Source organism: Mesoplodon bidens (assembly GCF_964165515.1).
Source record: "Mesoplodon bidens genome assembly, chromosome: 6".
NCBI lineage: Eukaryota > Metazoa > Chordata > Mammalia > Artiodactyla > Ziphiidae > Mesoplodon > Mesoplodon bidens.
The window spans coordinates 13,923,957-13,942,298 of NC_138162.1; the positions used below are offsets into that span (position 1 = coordinate 13,923,957).

The 18,342-nt window shown below is 39.9% G+C and overlaps 2 protein-coding genes across 3 annotated transcripts in view; one reads left to right on the top strand and one right to left on the bottom strand.

The window, feature by feature from the left end:
* Positions 1-524: 524 nt before the first annotated feature.
* Positions 525-1,989, bottom strand: B3GALT9 (beta-1,3-galactosyltransferase 9). Its single transcript, XM_081237582.1, has one exon. The coding sequence runs from the start codon at positions 1,866-1,868 to the stop codon at positions 894-896; it is 975 nt and encodes a 324-aa protein (XP_081093708.1). The 5' UTR covers positions 1,869-1,989; the 3' UTR covers positions 525-893.
* Positions 1,990-5,192: 3,203 nt separating this feature from the next.
* Positions 5,193-18,342, top strand: part of FBXW2 (F-box and WD repeat domain containing 2) — a 31,942-nt gene continuing 18,792 nt past the window's right edge. Inside the window, exons 1-3 of one of the 2 annotated variants that reach the window (XM_081237118.1) lie at positions 5,193-5,254; positions 5,357-5,465; positions 10,349-10,858. In XM_081237118.1, coding sequence (XP_081093244.1) covers positions 10,369-10,858 — 490 coding nt within the window. In that variant the 5' untranslated portion in view covers positions 5,193-5,254; positions 5,357-5,465; positions 10,349-10,368. Of the gene's footprint in view, positions 5,255-5,356; positions 5,466-10,348; positions 10,859-18,342 lie in introns of those variants that run through there. The other variant, XR_014016086.1, reaches the window with a different exon arrangement.

An 18,342-nucleotide genomic window follows, 5' to 3' on the forward strand; every position in this document is an offset into this window, starting at 1 on the left:
TTTTAAGCCACCTAGTTTGTTGTACTCTGTTAGGCATCTTTAGGAAACTAATAGAGTGTATACATAACATGAAATGTGTATTTGTTGCATCCCGTTTGTAAAATACTGCCTAATTAGGACTTGATGAAAATTGTTTCACAAAAAATTAGAGATCCAAGTCTTTACCCTAGTGAGATTTAAGTTAATATATACTAGGTAGCTAAAACTTTTAAGTAATTCTACCACCCAGATTACTAAAATGTTTCATCTTACAGACAAGATGAACATTTTGTTAAATTCCTTATTTAGTGTTCTCCTTTAATTCTGAGAATTCTCAAAAATCAGTCACAGCTGCTCTCACTGAGTCATGACAGTTCCATAGAATGTGATTTTTAGAAATCCATTGATTGTAAAGAGAAACAAGACTCTTGGTTATAATTAAATTTAATGTTCTCTCTTTTCTAGACAAAAGGTATTATTTTGAAAAGAATCATGCTACACCAACTTAAATTTCTTAAAATGAGATCTCAATGCAATGTAGTACATCAGAGCACTAAGAACACTGCAACTTGCTGAGTACAATTAAAGATTCAGAGAAACTACATAAAACACAAGGAAGGGGCTTCCCTGGTGGCGCAGTGGTTGAGAGTCCGCCTGCTGATGCAGGGGACACGGGTTTGTGCCCCGGTCTGGGAATATCCAACATGCTGCGGAGCGGCTGGGCCTGTGAGCCATGGCCGCTGAGACTGCGCGTCCGGACCCTGTGCTCCGCAACGGGAGAGGCCACAACAGTGAGAGGCCCGCGTACCGCAAAAAAAAAAAAAAAAAAAAAACACAAGGAAGGAGGGACACTTTCTGTAACGAGGTAGGAGGTAATTTTTAAAGAACACACTTTTAAGAAAAACAAAGAAATCCTAATCACCATAATACATGACATTATTTTTTATGGTACCCATGTGAAAAAGTTTAAAGCTGTCAAGGTATGTCAGAAGTTTGCAGGAAATGAGCCCATAGTAGGTTTCAAACAGCGTACATTCTTTCCCACTGTTAATTTCCTTCCATGCCAGGGGCATTTCAGCATCTGTAGTTTCTGAGGATGTGAAAATGAACTTATAGCAACATCTGTTGTATCTGATGTGGCTTTTCCCAGAAAACCTTGAACTGTGTATGGGTATTAGGCCAATGGATTTAGCACAAATTCCTACAAACACATCAGCCGGCACCATAATGGGGACTTCTTTGAAAACTACGTACATCATCCGAGCCACATCTTGGGACATAACAAAGGCCTCACCACTGCAGTAATCTGGGTAGTACTTTTCTGGGTACTCGCTGAAAGGGACAAATTCTTGGCTATTAGGGTCTCTGTTGGGTGTATCCTGATGGATAACTCTTCCTACATAGATATCTTCAAGGTGTTCTTTCAGATTGAGGAGGTAGTCTACCAAGCTTGGTAGATTGACAAACATCTCTTCATCAACCTTGAGAATGAACTGGGCGTTAGGGCAGAAAGTCACAGCCCACTGCGTCATGGTGATAATCTTCAGAGTTTGATTCTCAGCACTGTCCGAGAAGATTCCTTCAATTATATCATTATTCTTTTGGGACTCTTTGTCTATCTCTTGCTGGGCAGTCACCAAAACAGGCATTCCCAAAGCAAACAGTGTGAGAATGGGATGCCCTCGGACACTGGTCACGTTACCCCAGGTTTTCCTGATGAGGTCCCGCCTTGTTCCATTTCCTGGGCTACTGAAGATAAGAGAGAGCAAAAATATGTTCTTCCCTTTACACACCTCCGACTGGCTCAGGATATAGTATTTGGAAAGATTACTTCTTAGGGGCTCCATGTTCAATTTTCTTGCCTTATCCTTAATTTCAAGAACTTTCATATCTACATAAGGCAAAGCATGCAGAAAATATTCTTCCACAAAATCAGCCCCAAAAAGCAAGGCATGAAATAGAATAACATTAAACAGAATGAAACACCACTGGTGAGTCCGAAGTCTGCAGAATGTCACCTAAATAAAAGAACACACATTCAAGCTCCATCTCCATTTCTGTTTTTGTCCCCACTGAACACTATATGTACTTCTCACAACACTTAGCGCTACACTGTTTTAAGTGTTCATTATTTAGTTCTGTTATCTGTCTCTCCCACTATATCATGGCCCCCTGGACAGTAGGCATCATGAATAAAATGTTGGTTGTTTTCTTGCTTGGAGGAAAGCCTACTTACTATATATGAGGCACTGTGTTAGACACTGGGGAAGCAAAGAGAAATCAGACATAGACACATGGATATAAAGTAACAAGTGCCATCGTGCTAAAAGCCTACAGGAAAATATATGATATTCTTTCTGGAATTGAAGCACTTGGATCAGTTTCTTCTCTAACTACAAAGGTCAAGAGCTGTTTTTCAATGGAGTGGTAGCTTTTGTTGGCCACTGAACAATGGCTACTATCAAACATTTACATTCTTCTAGCATGACTTTTCAATTTAACAATAAATTCTGACATTGCTTTGACAATGTCCCCTAATCCATCTGACGCATCTATCAACATGGCCAGATTCCTGCTATCTGTATAGAACCTCTTCAGAGATCTAGGACATACCTGTGCCAAGCTTACTTCACCTATCAAAGGAGATGGAAACTTTCCATCTGGAAGAGCATATACAATGTAGTATTGCAATATACAGAGCCAGGGGACATTGGAGGAATTAAATCTCTATTCATTGGAGCTTCAATCAACAAAGACTCCCCTAATGACACTTACCTCTTCCTGAGCGCTTGCTGGGGGCAAGGCACTGTGCTAAGCACTCTACATGCCTGAACTCATTCAGCCCTGGTAATATCCCTTTCAGATATGTTATCTTCAAACTTCAGCTGAGTATACAGGCAGTATAGGAATTTGCCCAAGATCTCTCAGTGAATAAGAGGGTGAGGTAGGGCCATGATTTGAACTCAAATCTGTCAGATTTCAAAGCTCACTCTTAACCACTAGAGAATCCTGAGTTCCATCTTTTACTTTCCCGTGTCTGTTGAATAGGAAAAACCAACAAAGCAAAACAAACTCTCACAATTATAAACTGAACTCCTTTCCATTTTCTCAATTCTGATGATTTACACACAGAAGAAACTTCAGCCTACTAAAAGCTTATTTTAATAGATATAAAATGCTTCAAAGATTATAAGAAACTTGCCTGCATGTTGTCTGTGAACGATTTCAGGGCTTTGGAAATTATTGAGTCCAGATGCCAAAGTATGCCCAAATGTATCTCAGGATCACTCAGTCTAACAGCAATTGAGGTACAGTACCTTGTGCCTGAGACTTTAAGGATAAGGTTTCTTGTCAATCAACCTGAGCTTTTGTCCCAGAATACCTGCTGGCTCCATAGGACAGCAAGTGCTGATCATGTTACAGCTAAAGTGAATCCAGAACAAAGACTAGAAAGCAAACCTCTTCAAATGCTTCCAACCTTATTTACCTCTTGAAAATGACCCTGGTGAAGTGCCTGGTGAAATATGTGTGGGAATTGAAAGAACAGTTACTTCACCCATATCATCTCTCCATAGCATCATCACAGAAGGAGTGCATCTCAAGAAACTAAACAGTTGGAGTAGTTTCTGCTCCCTGGTACCTGCACATGCAACAAATGTGTTAAATAGCAAGGGATACTTGTCATCCCTAGTGGGTGCATTTTTTTTCTACCCAAAGAAACTTATGGTGTGGTTTGGCGTATGTCTTGTCAAGAAGGATTTTGTATTCCTATTATAGGCCATGGAAGAACATTCCTAAATAAATTATATGTCATCCATCTACCTTTCCCAGGCAACTTTATCTCAAAATGGAAAACAACGTGTAGTCCATTTTAGCCTGAATCAGAGAAACTAAGCATTTGATGTTTGCAATTTTCCTATTGCGTGAAAGTGTAGGAATTACTCCAAATACCATTTGAGCAGCAAGTTTATGAAAGAAAGAAGAAGGAAGGAAGGAAGGAAGGAAGGAAGGAGGGAGGGAAAGAAAAAGCATCCAGCATATTTTTATGTTCCTGTCACATAAGCAGTTGTACTGATCATTCTGTTCCTATGCCAGGCCATATTTCATGTTTTTCTTTTTGTGTGTTGATCTTCCTACATGCCATTTATAGCAGTTTTTGTAGTTATTTGGCTAGGAATAATTCATTACATTTTAAAGTTGGCTATGTTTTTCTCAACAATCATTGTGCAATCTTGGAGATTTTTACAGAGTGGGAATATATATCCTAAAAAAAATTCAAATGATAGGGAATTTTTACATATACTAAATTGAATGATTACACAGGTGTTGAATTTAATTAAATACAAATTCTATTTTGCAATTTTCTTTTCATTTTTTAATAAGCCATAAATTTTGCTCCTGAAAAAAAAAGAAGAAAAAAAATTTTGCTCCTGGATAGCCTCTGGGCTTAAACTTAGACAATTTGGTTTCTTTGTCCATGAGAGGTTGAAACAATGTTGTCTCTGGGGCAGTTCCATCTGGAATTTTCAGTTTCATTCATCAAACTCCTACCATCCTGGGGTTGAGACCATTTGCTGCAAATAGATAGGGGTGCCTGGTTTTCTTATTACCTTAGCACTGCCTTTTCTTTCAAAAAGGTTATCCAATCTGTGTACCCATGTCTTCCTAAATTTTCTTGTAATGTTGTCATCAGTCACTCCCTGGCTTCGAAGTTCACAGAGGCTTCCAAATCAAATCAAACCAAATCAAATCTGCTCTCTTGAGACCTGACTTTCTGGACTCCATGCTTAGTTTCCACCACAAAGAATCAACTTTTTATTTCCCATGTTTCAAGTACCCTAGATGTGCTCTACCACTAACTGGACATACGGGTGTCTTATTGTCTATATAAATGTTATGTCTATGCGTTGTTTGACTTTGGACACGTCTCTTAAATTCTCCCTCTCTCCTCCGTAAAGTAAGCATAATAAGAAAAAAGTGCCGCACGGTCGGTGCAAGATCAGATTGGATGACAGACATAAACCTGCGGGACAAATTCGTGTGTACAGCCTGGAAGTAAACTTTGGTCCGTGTGCCACAGGTCTAAGCGGACTTACGCATGCTCCGCCTCCCTCTACGCTCCTCAGCTCTCCCACTTCCCCTTTAAGGCGGGGCCGGAAGTGCAGCCGCGTCCGCTGGGCGCCGTGGGTGGAGGGGCGCGCGGAGATGACGCAAGCAGCACCGGAAGCCGCTCCCCTGTGAGGCTGCGGACCCCGAGCGGCGGCCGCAGGTCCAGGTCTGTATATGAGGCGGGGCCGGGTCGGGGAGGGGGTTGCCTGCCGCCCGCGCCTCTGCTGACCCGCCGCGCCTCGGGCTGTTTGTCTTTCTCTCCCTGCAGGCGCCATGGCTGCGGAGCGGACCCGGCCGCTGCGAGGCTCTGGCGGCCCGAGCGCGCCTAGTCGGTGTGAGCCCGGCGCGAGGTCCCGGGCCCCGGGGCGCTCGCTCAGGTCAGTGCCGCGCGGAACACGGCTCCGGGAGCAGGGGACCCGGGAGCGACGAACGGGTTGAAGGGATCTGGAGTTGATTTTAGAGATGGGAGAATTGAGTCTCGGAGTGACTGCCTCCTAGTGCCTCAGTTTCCTTAGCTGCGAAATGAGTTAACAGTGATGTCCCAGGGCTGCCATGAGTTTGAAAGATGATGAAGTGTGGAGAGGTGATTTATGAAGTACAAAGCGCTGTACTAATGTGAGGGACTGCGCCATAATTGTGGGTATGCCATGGAAACAGGTGTGTATGTGGAGTGCTGCTTGCAATAAAGATAACAAGGTTAATGCTGAATAATGATGGTAATCGGCATTTCTTGTAGGCTTACAGTGTGCGGGTACTGTGCTAAACGTTTTAAGTGCATTATCCTGTTTATTCCTTGTAAAAACCCTTGTAGGGTTATCTGTTCGTGGTTATCTTTTATAAGTGAGGAAACTGGGCTTGAGATGGGTGAAGCGATTTGCCCAGGGTCACCCAGCAACAAGTGGGGTTGCAGAGCCCTTATTTTAGAAACACTATTTGTATTCTTTCAAAGCTTTTAAAAGTTCATCTTAAAACTGAAGGCGGATTTACGTAGAACGGATATTCACACGGTTTTAAATTCATAAAGGGACCCTCACCCCTATTCCTCAGCCCTCCAGCATTCTCTGGAAGCAACCAGTGTTACTAGCTTCTTGAATATTCAGAATATAAGTATGTAAGTTCATTTAGATAAGTTCAGAGCCTCTGTACTCTTAAACTGCTGGCTATACTTAATAAGAAAAGAGAGGGAAGATGAAGCCAAGGGCAACAAGTGTCTTGTTTTCTCTCTTGATTAGGCCGGGTCCTGAGGGAGGAGAGGAAAATGCATTCATCATGTTTAATCGAGAATGTTGTATCTTTAATAAGACCTGGGAGTATAGGTTTGGTTTGGTTTTGGTTTTGGAGGGTGGGGGCTGGGAAAGATGTTGCACCAGCTCCTTCCTGTGGGACCCTGGGACAGTCACTCCACCTTTGGGGCCATAAATTTCCTCATTTATTAGTTAAGGGAAGTTCTGATACCTTCCACAAGGTTGTGAAAATCAAGTGAGGTAATATCTATGAGTAGTACTTTAGTCTGTCAAAGCAGTACAAAGATGAGAGTTGCCTAAGGGAACATAGGGAGTTAATGGCAGAACCAGAGACCAAACCCAGGTCTCCCATCTCCCAGTTTAGGAATCTTTTCATCATCCACCTGTTTCAGAGGTTTGTGATTGTTACTGTTGAGGGCAGAAGGGCAAGTTTAATGTTTAGTCTTAAGTGAGGGGGAAAAAAAGGATGAGACACCATGGAGTGTGGAGAGGGTGGAGAGAAAATGCACCTAGTGGGAAATCATAGCCTCAGTAACTGCCCTTAATTATAAAATTAAATTCCCAGTAAGTTTGAGCACTTGAGTTTTTTGGTCTGTATATTTTAAGCCATCTTAAGATAAACAGTGGTAATGTCATAGGGTTGAAAGGGATGTTAGTGGAGCTTTCCTGCCAGGTATTCATAGTAATAAAACTTACAAGGGCTCTGTGCTAGGCATGTCCCTACTCTGGTCCTGATTCTCACAGCCCTCAAGGTGAGCTAGCTTCCATTTTACAGATGACAAAACGGAAGCTTAGAAGTTAGTTGAACATGTCCATGATCACAGAGGAAGTGGCTGAGTCAGTAAAAGGTTTGACTGCTCCAAAGCATTTTCATTTACCTCATTCTGCCTCTGTATCCAGCTGTCCTTGACCATTCCCAGTAATGGGAAGCTCACCACTCTGGAGGCAGCTGTTCCATTATTGGAAAGCTCTGGTGTTTTAAGATCTCCTCTTTCAGTTGAATTGAAATCCCACTTCCTGAAGTTTTCCCCATGGGACCTTTGCTGCCAGTACATGATATTCCTAGAGACTCTCTTAGAGTTCAGTTTAGAGCTGTGACCTCAAGAAAGTTCTCTGCAGAGTCAGTTCAATTTTTTAGAGAAACAAAAGCTGATTTTTTTAAAATAGTGCATTCTGCAAAGTTAATGGGGCCTGCTTTATTTTAAAAAGATGCCTTTTTCATGACAGTGAAAGATGAACTGGAAAAGAGCCTCCCGTAAAGGGTTCAGGAGCTTAAAGGGCAATTTCTAATGTAAGAGTGGGAAGAAAAATTCTTATTAGGAGTTAGGAGAGTATATACATATCAGAAATGGCTGGGTTTTTAAAGGTGCTCGTTGGAAAACTCGTTCCATAATTTCTGTGGTGCCACGGGTACGTTGATTTGGCATGCTGTATGATGTCTCTTAGTTATTTGGTAATGATATTGTTTTCACGGGTATTATAAATTTGCGTTGTGTCCATTTAAATAACAGTTCATCTTACATAAATGTCAGCGTTTCTGTGATGGACCTGTGGCATACTGTGTGTGTGTGGCGGTGCAGGTGAGATAGAGGAAGCCCCCCTGCTTCTTCACTGTAAAAAATGATGCTTGGGCAGATGTTTTGGTTATGTTTTTACTTGGCCAGTATTAACTAATTAGCTATTGTGACATTTTGTGAATGTCCACAGAAACTTTTTTTTTTGGTCTTGCTGTGAATGATTTTTTTAAAGTAAAACCTTTCCAGAAATATTATAGATAAAAGGTTGTTAGGGTACAGAAAAAGGAGGAGGCTTGTTATTTTGGTTTTTTGTTTGTTTGTTTGTTTTGTTTTGTTTTTTGGCTGCGCCGAGTGGCTCGTGGGATCTTAGTTCCCCGACCAGGGATCGAACCCAGGCCCTTGGCAGTGAAAGCGCAGAGTCCTAACCACTGGACCGCCAGGGAAGTCCCAGGAGGCTTGTTATCTTGTGTTAAGTTGATAAAACGTTTGGTGAAATCATCGTTTTTTGGCAGCCAAGTAAATCCTTAAATTAATAACTCCTACCTAGCCCAAACCCTGAGGGTTAAAGTCCATTCACTGTTCAAAAATATTAGACAACAGATGATGTGATTGGAAGAGGTTTATTTGCTTTGACTGCTTTTTGTCTGATAACATTCCCACCAAATTTGATATTGGGAAATTAATGAAAATGATTTTTACATACCTTAACATTAACAAAGGTGGACGATGAGATCTGGATATTTGTGTAAACCTTGATCTAGGTGACATATATGGAAAGGAGTTTATTTTCCTCTTCTACCTTAATTTGGACATAAAGTTTTTTTTAAAAATAAATTTATTTATTTTATTTATTTATTTTTGGCTGCATTGGGTCTTCGTTGCTTCGCACAGGTTTTCTCTAGTTGCAGCGAGCAGGGACTTCTCTTCATTGTGGTGCGAGGGCTTCTCATTGCGGTGGCTTCTCTTGTTGCAGAGCATGGGCTCTAGGCACACGGGCTTCAGTAGCTGTGGCGCACAGGCTTAGTTGCTCCGTGGCATGTGGGATCTTCCCGGACCAGGGCTTGAACCCTTGTCCCCTGCATTGGCAGGCAGATTCTTAACCACTGCGCCACCAGGGAATCCCTTAATTTGGACATAAAGTTTTCAAATTAGTATGATAATCTGATGGGAAACTGAGTGATCAGATTAGAAGGAAAGTTTTTATTCTTTTTTTTAATCATTGAAATGTTTCAACATATGAAAATAGAATAAAAAACCTCCATGTACCCATCACCCAGCACTAATATCTACCAACATGGCCTATATTGGGAAAGATGGTATTCACGTGATTTGCTTTATTTTTTGTTCTCTTCCTGTTAGTTTAGTCCCCGTTGTTAAGAGTGTGTTGACACCTTGACATAGTATGTTTTGCTGGATACTTGTCAATTTTTTTTGTTGTATTTAGCCCTAAAAGGGAAGGTGGTATATAATCAGGCTCGGTGCTCCCAGATTTTATCGCAAGGTTGCAGTTCTCCTGGTGGTAGCTGGCTTCAGAGAGAGACACTTGGTGTGTTTAGAAGAGTACTGATCTTGAGAGCACTGGCTTTCAGTCTGCTCTGTTGGCTATAGGCAAATCACCTTCTCTGACCTGCAGCTTCCTCATCTGCAAAGTGAAGATGATGGTCCCTTTCTTTGGGTGTTTTTTAAGCATGAGGGTTACTAATTTGTCTTATTTGTGCAGGCTTCCAGGACCCTCATGGCTCTCTGGGGGTACATGAGGTTAAGAGTTGTCACCAGCTCATATGAGGCTTATAAAAACAGACTATGTAAGGCCAGATAAGGCCTTTGGTAATTCACGTTATAACAGGCAGTGCCATAAAGGAAGTGGAAGAACCAGAATACATGAGCCGTATAACTTACTGCATCTGCTTATTTTTCTTCCCCAAACCTTTTTGCCTGAATATCTGTTGTAAAAGCCAGTAGTCAGTTCTGTGATTCTAGTAACAGGTCATGTTGTACCTAGCATGATGACCAGTGTCTCAAATTACTGCTCCGGAGACTTGCTTTCTGGTTGTTACATCCTTGTGCTTATTTTTGTGATTTTAGTGCCAAAATAGAGTGTATTAAGCAAATGGTATTATGATCGCTTTGATGGGGGTTCCATTGTATAGAATACACTGTTTCATAAGGAATGAATACTCTGTAAAATCTTTTACTGTGAAGATGCATGTAGCATGTGCTAGACTCCAAAAGGAGCAAATCACGCACACACCAGCATAAATTTCATTGAGTTATGTTTTGGAGGTCATGATTTGTTAAAGTATGATTTCACAAATGTATTTTCTTTTGTGTGCATGGAAATTTTTCAGATAAATACAGTGTATTAACTGTAAAGTTGTAACGAAGCATAATGTTGTAATGCCAAGTTTTTTACACTAATTTTTAATACTTCATTTGTTAGCAGTCTTGCTTGAATGGTCACTTTGAGCAGAACTAATACAATATTTTGATGTGCCACAGGTAAATTTTTCCATAACCTTATGGAGAGAAAGGACTTTGAGACATGGCTTGATAACATTTCTGTTACATTTCTTTCTCTGACGGACTTGCAGAAAAATGAAACTCTGGATCACCTGATTAGTCTGAGTGGGGCAGTCCAGCTCAGGCATCTCTCCAATAACCTGGAGACTCTCCTCAAGCGGGACTTCCTCAAACTCCTTCCCCTGGAGCTCAGTTTTTATTTGTTAAAATGGCTCGATCCTCAGACTTTACTCACATGCTGCCTCGTCTCTAAACAGTGGAATAAGGTGATAAGTGCCTGTACAGAGGTGTGGCAGACTGCCTGTAAAAATTTGGGCTGGCAGATAGATGATTCTGTTCAGGACGCTTTGCACTGGAAGAAGGTTTATTTGAAGGCTATTTTGAGAATGAAGCAACTGGAGGGCCATGAAGCCTTTGAGACCTCATCATTAATTGGACACAGTGCCAGAGTGTATGCACTTTACTACAAAGATGGACTCCTCTGTACAGGTAAGAGAGCCTGGAACTTTTTTTTGCATTTCATAGAGTGTAATCTTACAAATAGAACAAAATACTCCTCAGGCTTGAGAATGGCAATTGTTAATTATAAAAGATACCTATAAGGGCATTATCCCTCCATCCCTGACTGGTTTTTCTCCTCTTTATCCTTTTTCACTCTGAGAAGACAATTATTTTTATAAAATTTTATGAGAAGAAAGCTCCAGACATTTTTTTAAATGTGATGTGTGTCAGAAAGCTCTACTTGTTTCTGTGCTTTTCTTCCATGTACAGTCCTCCATGTTGGGTTTTTTTTTTTTTTTCTATCAGTTATGATTTTAGGGGAAAAAACAGTAGAAAAGTTGTTGTGTAGTCCTAGCAAATAGGTCATTTTGGAAGAATTATGTAACCTCTCTGTGTTTGTTCCCTTGTCTGTAAAATATGGAAAAGGAGATATTTCTCTCTTGCTCTAAGATACTGTGGTGAGAAGAATTAGAAGAGTTTGGGCATGGGAATGAAGACTGTTGGGTATTTTAAAACTAAGCAAGTAGTTAGGTAACTTTTTATAACAAATGTAATCATTAAAATTAGAAATATGTGTATCTTCCAATTATAATGAGCATGTGTTTCTACATGTGATTATAATTAGTGCCTATGTTTTAGGCAATACATTTTGATAGGTTTTGTAAATAATTCTCAAGCAAAGTTTAGAATGCTCTAGGCAGTTCTTAATCAATGATAGCAATGCCTATTCATTTCCATTGTATATAATATATATAGTATAGGGATACTCCATGTTCTGGATGATTAGAAATCATCCAGGATGATTTCTAATAAATACTTGAGTATTACCTAAATCATATAGTTGTCATTTTTAATAGTATATACTGTTCCTTTGTGTAAGTATATCATAATTATTTAGCCATTTCCATATTATGCATATTCAGGTTGTTTCTATTTTTATGAATATTTTTGTTTGCATTATTTTTTCCCCTTGAATTACTTATTAGGGGCAGAAACCTCAGAGTAGAATCACCAGATCCAGATGTATGAATGATTTTCTAGCTCCTCTTAAGTGTCCTTTCCAGATATATTGGATTGATGCTATGCCCACAGCAAAGTCTAAAGTAACCTGCTTCTCCCTCAGAGTCCTACCAGACCCAGTTTTAATATTTTTAATAATTAAGAGAAGTATGATTTCTCAATATTGTTTTAAAATGGCATTTCTTTATTCATTGAGGATGTACATTTTCTCACGTGGTGACATTCTCTGAAATGCTAGACACTTTGTCAGTTTTATAAAATAAACATTAAATTTAAGGCATTTCATGGTTTTGTTTGTTTGCCATCCTGAAATTACTCCGTGCTTACATTATTTTCCCTGTCCTATAAAAAACCTGATTACTGGAACAACATCATCTGTTCTTTTATACTTTGATGTACTTTCCCAGCTGTGGTGATGGCTTTTCAATATCCTTTTTGCGTCATGCTCACCGGTAGGTAATTTTTTTTTAAAGATTAAGGTGCCATATTGCCTTTGAGCTTGGCATTTATTCACACTTGGGTCAATACTGGCAGTTGACTCATTTTCAGAACCAATTGCAGCTTTTTTTTTTTTAATTTCTTGTTAAACTTCGCATTTAAAATGCCGTAAAACCTGTTACTTGGCACAGAAGTAAATGGAATACATTCACTGAATTCCTTAACTACCTGGACAGTTAGTATCTGCAGATAACTGTGGACCCAACCCTGCATTTTAAGATTATTCTCCAGGTGCGTCTATATGCTATGTTATTTTTAGTATGATTAAATTCACCAGGTTTGCATATGGAAAATTATGCTTTGTTAATTGAAAATGATCCAAAGCATTAGTTTAAAGCAGCATTCCTGGGACTGTTACTAATGAGAAATATTTGTTAATAGCTGGCTTACAGTCGAATGGGAAAAACGAGAGCTATAAAAGAGGTACGATCAAATGATATATTTAACTAGGCTTACTGTGATGAACATTTCACAGTATATACGGATATCAAATCATTACATTACACACCTGGAATTAATATAATGTTATATGTCAATTATATCTTAATTAAAAGAGAGACCAACCAAAAAAGTGATACTGTTGAATTGTATGAGGGAATAAAATTATACAGTTGTTCAGAAGAAGGAATAATTTCTTCCACTTGGGAAAGAAGAGCAGTGTTTATGTTGGGTCTTGAAGAATGTATAGATTTTTGGAGAGTTGAGATACACAGCGCTTTCCAATAGGAATATCGGCCTTCGAAAGGGCCAAGCATGAAGCATGGAGGATGAAAATAAAGAAAACCCATATTGGCTGAAATCTTAGAATATAATTAGGGAGAGACTCCTAGAGTACAATCTGAAGAAATAGGCTTGGGCTGTGTTTTCACAAGCCTGGAATGCCAGGAACATGTATTTGGACAGTTTTCTATAAACTATGAAAGATTTTTGAGTAGAAAAAGGGCCGAGTTCAGAGCTTTCCATTTCAGATAAACTAGAGTTTCTTGTTTCTGTCAGACCCTGGTCCTCTATGATGACATATTTTACAGTATTCTCCCATCATGAAGTAAAAATCATGGAAGTAACTTATCTATAAGTACACATTTTAAAAATCAATATAATACTGAAACTTTGATCCAGAGGAGAAATAAGAGGACTGTGATTTAAAGTAATACATATTGAACACGTGCTCAAGCATGGCTTAGAAGGTGGTAAAGTAATCAGATGTTTACACCTATGTGTACTGTTATTGTGAACATGACAACTGTGAATGCAAAATGTTGTGTTTGTGTCACAGACACCATCTGTGACGCCATCTTTTCAAATGGTGAAAGACTCTCAGCAGAGTTCCCAGGAAAGTATGCCGTTCCTCAGTTTATCTGGTAGTTACACTCATAGAAAATTAGGTATACAGTTAAACTGCTAATACTCTTTGTAAAACAGATTTTAGGTTCAGTCAGATAACTAAGATTTTCACTTACAAATATCTGGCAGAACCTTATGGAATGTCATACAGAATACAGATTCTTTTTGTGCTCTGCAAACATTGCAGGATGTCCAGCATTCCCGGACTCTGCCCAGTAGATGCCAGTAATGTCCTCTCATTGTGACAGTGAAGCCACCCTAGAAATTTCTGAAGTGTTCCCCCTAGGAGATGATACTAATTCTGTTGATACCCTTTGACATAGGCACATCTTGCGCTTGCAATTTAAATGACTAGTCTTGCCGTTTAGATGAGCTTAAATAGGTCTAGATATAGGATAGTAAGGGTAGAGATTTTTAAAAGTAGCAGTTGCAGAGAAGAGCAGCTATTGAAATAGAATTGACAGGATTTGGCAGTCAATCGGATATGTGGTAAGGAATAGGGAAATTTCAAAAATGGCTGAAGGCTTCTAGCTGCGTGTGTAACTGGGAAGATAGTAGTAGTAGTAGTAAAAGAATAGAAAATGAAGGGATAAATTCAAGAGGATAGATGGAATTCAATTTGGGATGAACTGAATCCAGTTGGATGTCTAAGTGGAGATTCCCACAGTATCTGGAAATGCTGGGTGAGAGCTTTGGAGAGTGCTCAGGGCTAGAGAGAATGATTTAGGAGTTAGCCACATCACAGCTATGGCTGTAAGTGAAATTTTAAAAGGAGATGGAGAGAGCAGAAGATAGAGCATAGTGGGGATCCTTTGAGTGTGTACTCACAGAAAGGGGAGAGGTAAAGAAACAAGGGTAATGAAGAGAGTTTCAAGAAGGAGAATGAAAGTTGCCTGACTTGAAGAGGCACTGGTAAATGTTTATTCAGTTGGTTAACAGAGTCAAATAACTCAGAGGGGTGGTTTGAGAGCTGAGATCTGATTCTACCAGTTAAATATTTAAACTTAACTTGATAAGATAGCTTACTCTGTTTGGGTTACGGCTCATTTTTCTGCTTACCTTTGTTACATTACCCATCTCTGTAATTTTTATATCAAAGATTGTTTTCACCCTGTTTTCCGAGTTGAGAGGGCTTTTTCCCCCTTTTATATAATGAAAAACAGTCTACATTTAGTCCCCTTTCACTTTCCTCTACACTGTATCATTTACAACCTGTTTACCCAACCTGATTGTTTTCTGATGTTTATTAGGGTGTAAAACTGAATGGCCTCATGTTTTCCCATATAAACTAGTTTAAATAATTAATTTAGATAATCTCCTTCCCTTTTTTTAATCAGATTGTGGTAAAGTATATATGATTTATCATTTTAAGTGCATTGTTGTGCAGACATCACCACCATCTATCTCCAGAACTTTTAGCATCTTCCCAAACTAAAACTGTACTCATTAATCACTGACACCCTATTCCCTCCTCCGCAGCCCCTGGCAACCACCATTCTACTTTCTGTCTCTGAATTTGACTACTCTAGGTACCTCACGGGTAGACTCTTACAGTGCTTGTTCTTTTGTGACTGACTGAATTTCACTTAGCATAATGTCTCCATGGTTCCTCCATGTTGTCACGTATGTCAGAATTTCCTTCCTTCTTAAGGCTGAATAATAATCCTTTGTATGTATAGGCCACATTTTCTTTATCCTCCCTCCTAGTTTATAACTGGCCTTCCTGCTTCCAGTTTTGCTCCCCTTCAAACCATTTTCTCTGATGCAGCCATAGTGATCTTTCAGAAATGCAGATAAGGTCATAGTTAAACATCCTCCCGACGAGTTCTCCAGCCTGACCTTGCCACTATTTCCCAGTCATACCGAACTGTTATCCGTGTCCAAGTTTTAGGCAATGCATTTTGACAAGCATTGTAACTAATTCCTAGGTAGTTTTTAGAATGGATTCAAGTAGTTCTTTATGAATCGACCCCAATGCCTATTCACATATATTTGTGTAATATATAGGGATATTCAGTAGGTGCTTTAATAGTTGTATTCCAGCGATTGGTAAACCACGAACTGCAGGGGCTGGATCCAGCAGAGTGGAGTAATTACCACAGAGACTCTAGGGCTCAAAAAGCCTAGTATATTTACTGTCTAGTCTTTTACAGAAATTTTGGCTGAGCTCTGGCATATACTGCTTTTTTCGGTTGGGGAGAGGGTGCTGATTACTTTATTCATCCTTTAGATTTCAGCTAGTTAATACCTGAAAGTTTGGGGGTTTTTTTAAGCCATGAAATTCCTTCCAGCAATCCTACAGCACAGCCCGGCTTAACAGCAGAGCAGAGGATATAGCTATGGAGCCAGTCGCTCCATCTCCTGAGGTGTGTTTGTGGAACACCTCGATGTTGAGGAGCATGATTGTAAACTCAGCGGAGCTTCACCTGGGGCGCTTTCTCCTTTTATCCCCCACCTTGTATTTGCTATGGGCTTTTGTACTGCCCACCACTTACTGTACTGAATTATTATTGTTTGTTTAGCCTTTTTGTCTTCCTAGGAAGACTAAGCACCATAAGAGCAAGAGCCCTGCCTGACACACAAGTTCTCTAAATATGGGTTGAATGAATGAATGAATGAGACCCTGGCTGAACACTGGCAATAAATCAGAACCAAGCTCAGATAGGATCTGAAATGATTTCTTTTCCTGCTTTGCTTCCTAGAAATATAGTCACAAAATGCTGACTGGACCAAAAAGCTGAGAGGACCTTAAAGATTATCTAGACCTGTGCTGTCCAGTGTGGTAGCCACTCAACACGTATGGCTTTTGAGCGCTTGAGATACGGCTAGTTCAAACTGAGATGTGAAATAGGAAGTACTCACTGGATTTTGAAGACTTAGAATGTAAACTACTTCATTAATTTCTATATTGATTACATGTTAGATGATAATATTTTTGGCATACTGAGTTAAAAATATTAAATTATTTTCCCTGTTTTGTACTTTTTAAAATAAATTTATTTATTTTTGGCTGCGTTGGGTCTTCATTGCTGCGCGTGGGCTTTCTCTAGTTGTGGCGAGCAGGGGCTACTCTTCATTGTGGTGTGTGGGCTTCTCATTCGGTGGCTTCTCTTGTTGCGGAGCACAGGCTCTAGGCAGGCAGGCTTCAGTAGTTGTGGCACGTGGGCTCAGTAGTTGTGGCTTGCGGGCTCATAGAGCGCAGGCTCAGTAGTTGTGATGCACAGGCTTAGCTACTCTGCGGCATGTGGGGTCTTCCCGGACCAGAGCTCGAACCCATGTCCCCTGCATTGGCAGGCGGATTCTTAACCACTGCACCACCAGGGAAGTCCCCTTTTTTTTGTACTTTTTAAAGTAGATATTAGAAAATTTTAAATTGTGTATGTGTCTTGCCTTATATTTCTATTGGACGGTATTGTTCTAGATCATTGGTTCTCAATGCATTGCTAATACATTAGAATCACCTGGCAAGCTTTTACAGTAATTAGATCCTACCTCAGATATTCTAAGTTAGAATCTCTGAAGATAGGGCCCTGCACATGTGTTTTGATAAAGCTCCGCAGATGATTCTGATGCCTCATATGCCCATTGAGAACCACCAGCCAACTCTCGCCTTTCATTTTGTAGAGAGGAAACTGAATCCTTAAATAGTAAAATAACAACAAGTATAGTCTTCATTTCAGTATGCTCTCATAGGGTTTGCCACAGTTGAAACTCATACTCTGCCTCTTTCATAACTGATAGCTATTTTTCCATTGTCTGAAACAGTGGCTCTTGATCAACCCTTAAAGGTGGCATTGTGGCTAACTTTATTTAGTCATTTAAGCTTTTAGAAAACTGATCAGTTGGTGCTTTTCCAAGATACCATGTCCTTATTACAGGGACTACATTTTTGTAGCTTCAGAATGGTTTTTTCTTTGTCAGTTCTTTTTGTTTTTTTTTGGCTGCTCTGTGCAGCATGCGGTATCTTAGTTCCCTGATGGGGGATCGAACCTGTTCCTCCTGCAGTGGAAGCGCAGAGTCCTAACCACTGGACCGCCAGGGAATTCCCTCTTTGTCAGTTCTTATTCTTACTTTTATACAGGTAAATTGTGAGACATGAGTTCATCGTTAGGATTTTAAATGTGATTAAGACAAAGTCCTGAACTGTCACCATAATCAGTATAATATTTTCATCAGAGGCAGAAATAAAACCTACCCTCTTTCCTGCAGAATCTTAAGAGGCTTTACAAGCTCTTTGTTGGGTTGTTGTGAACATCTGAGAATAATTTATGTCTAGTTTTCTTTGAAGTTCCTTCACATATTTCAAGATGGCTCAAGAAGCTAGCAGTTAGCCTTTGCAGAAGTTAACCAGTGATTGGAGGCTTATCTATGATTTGCCTTGGAGTAGAACATGTTCCAGCAGACAACTTTACTATTCACCATTCTTTATTTGTTCAGAATTGTTGGGTAATGGACAGGCATGCAAGTGTACACATCCAGTCATAGGTGGCACCCACCGTTTTAAGCTTAAATCAGAGAGCTCATGATAGCCAAAGATTTGGGAAAATTTACAAGTGGAAGCACCAAGGGGTGCTTTAGTCTAATACCACACTATAGCCTGGAAAGTTAAG

Bases quoted from the DNA above. Each gene is read 5' to 3' on its own strand.
- B3GALT9 (XM_081237582.1), bottom strand. From the start codon at position 1,868: ATGAAAGTTCTTGAAATTAAGGATAAGGCAAGAAAATTGAACATGGAG.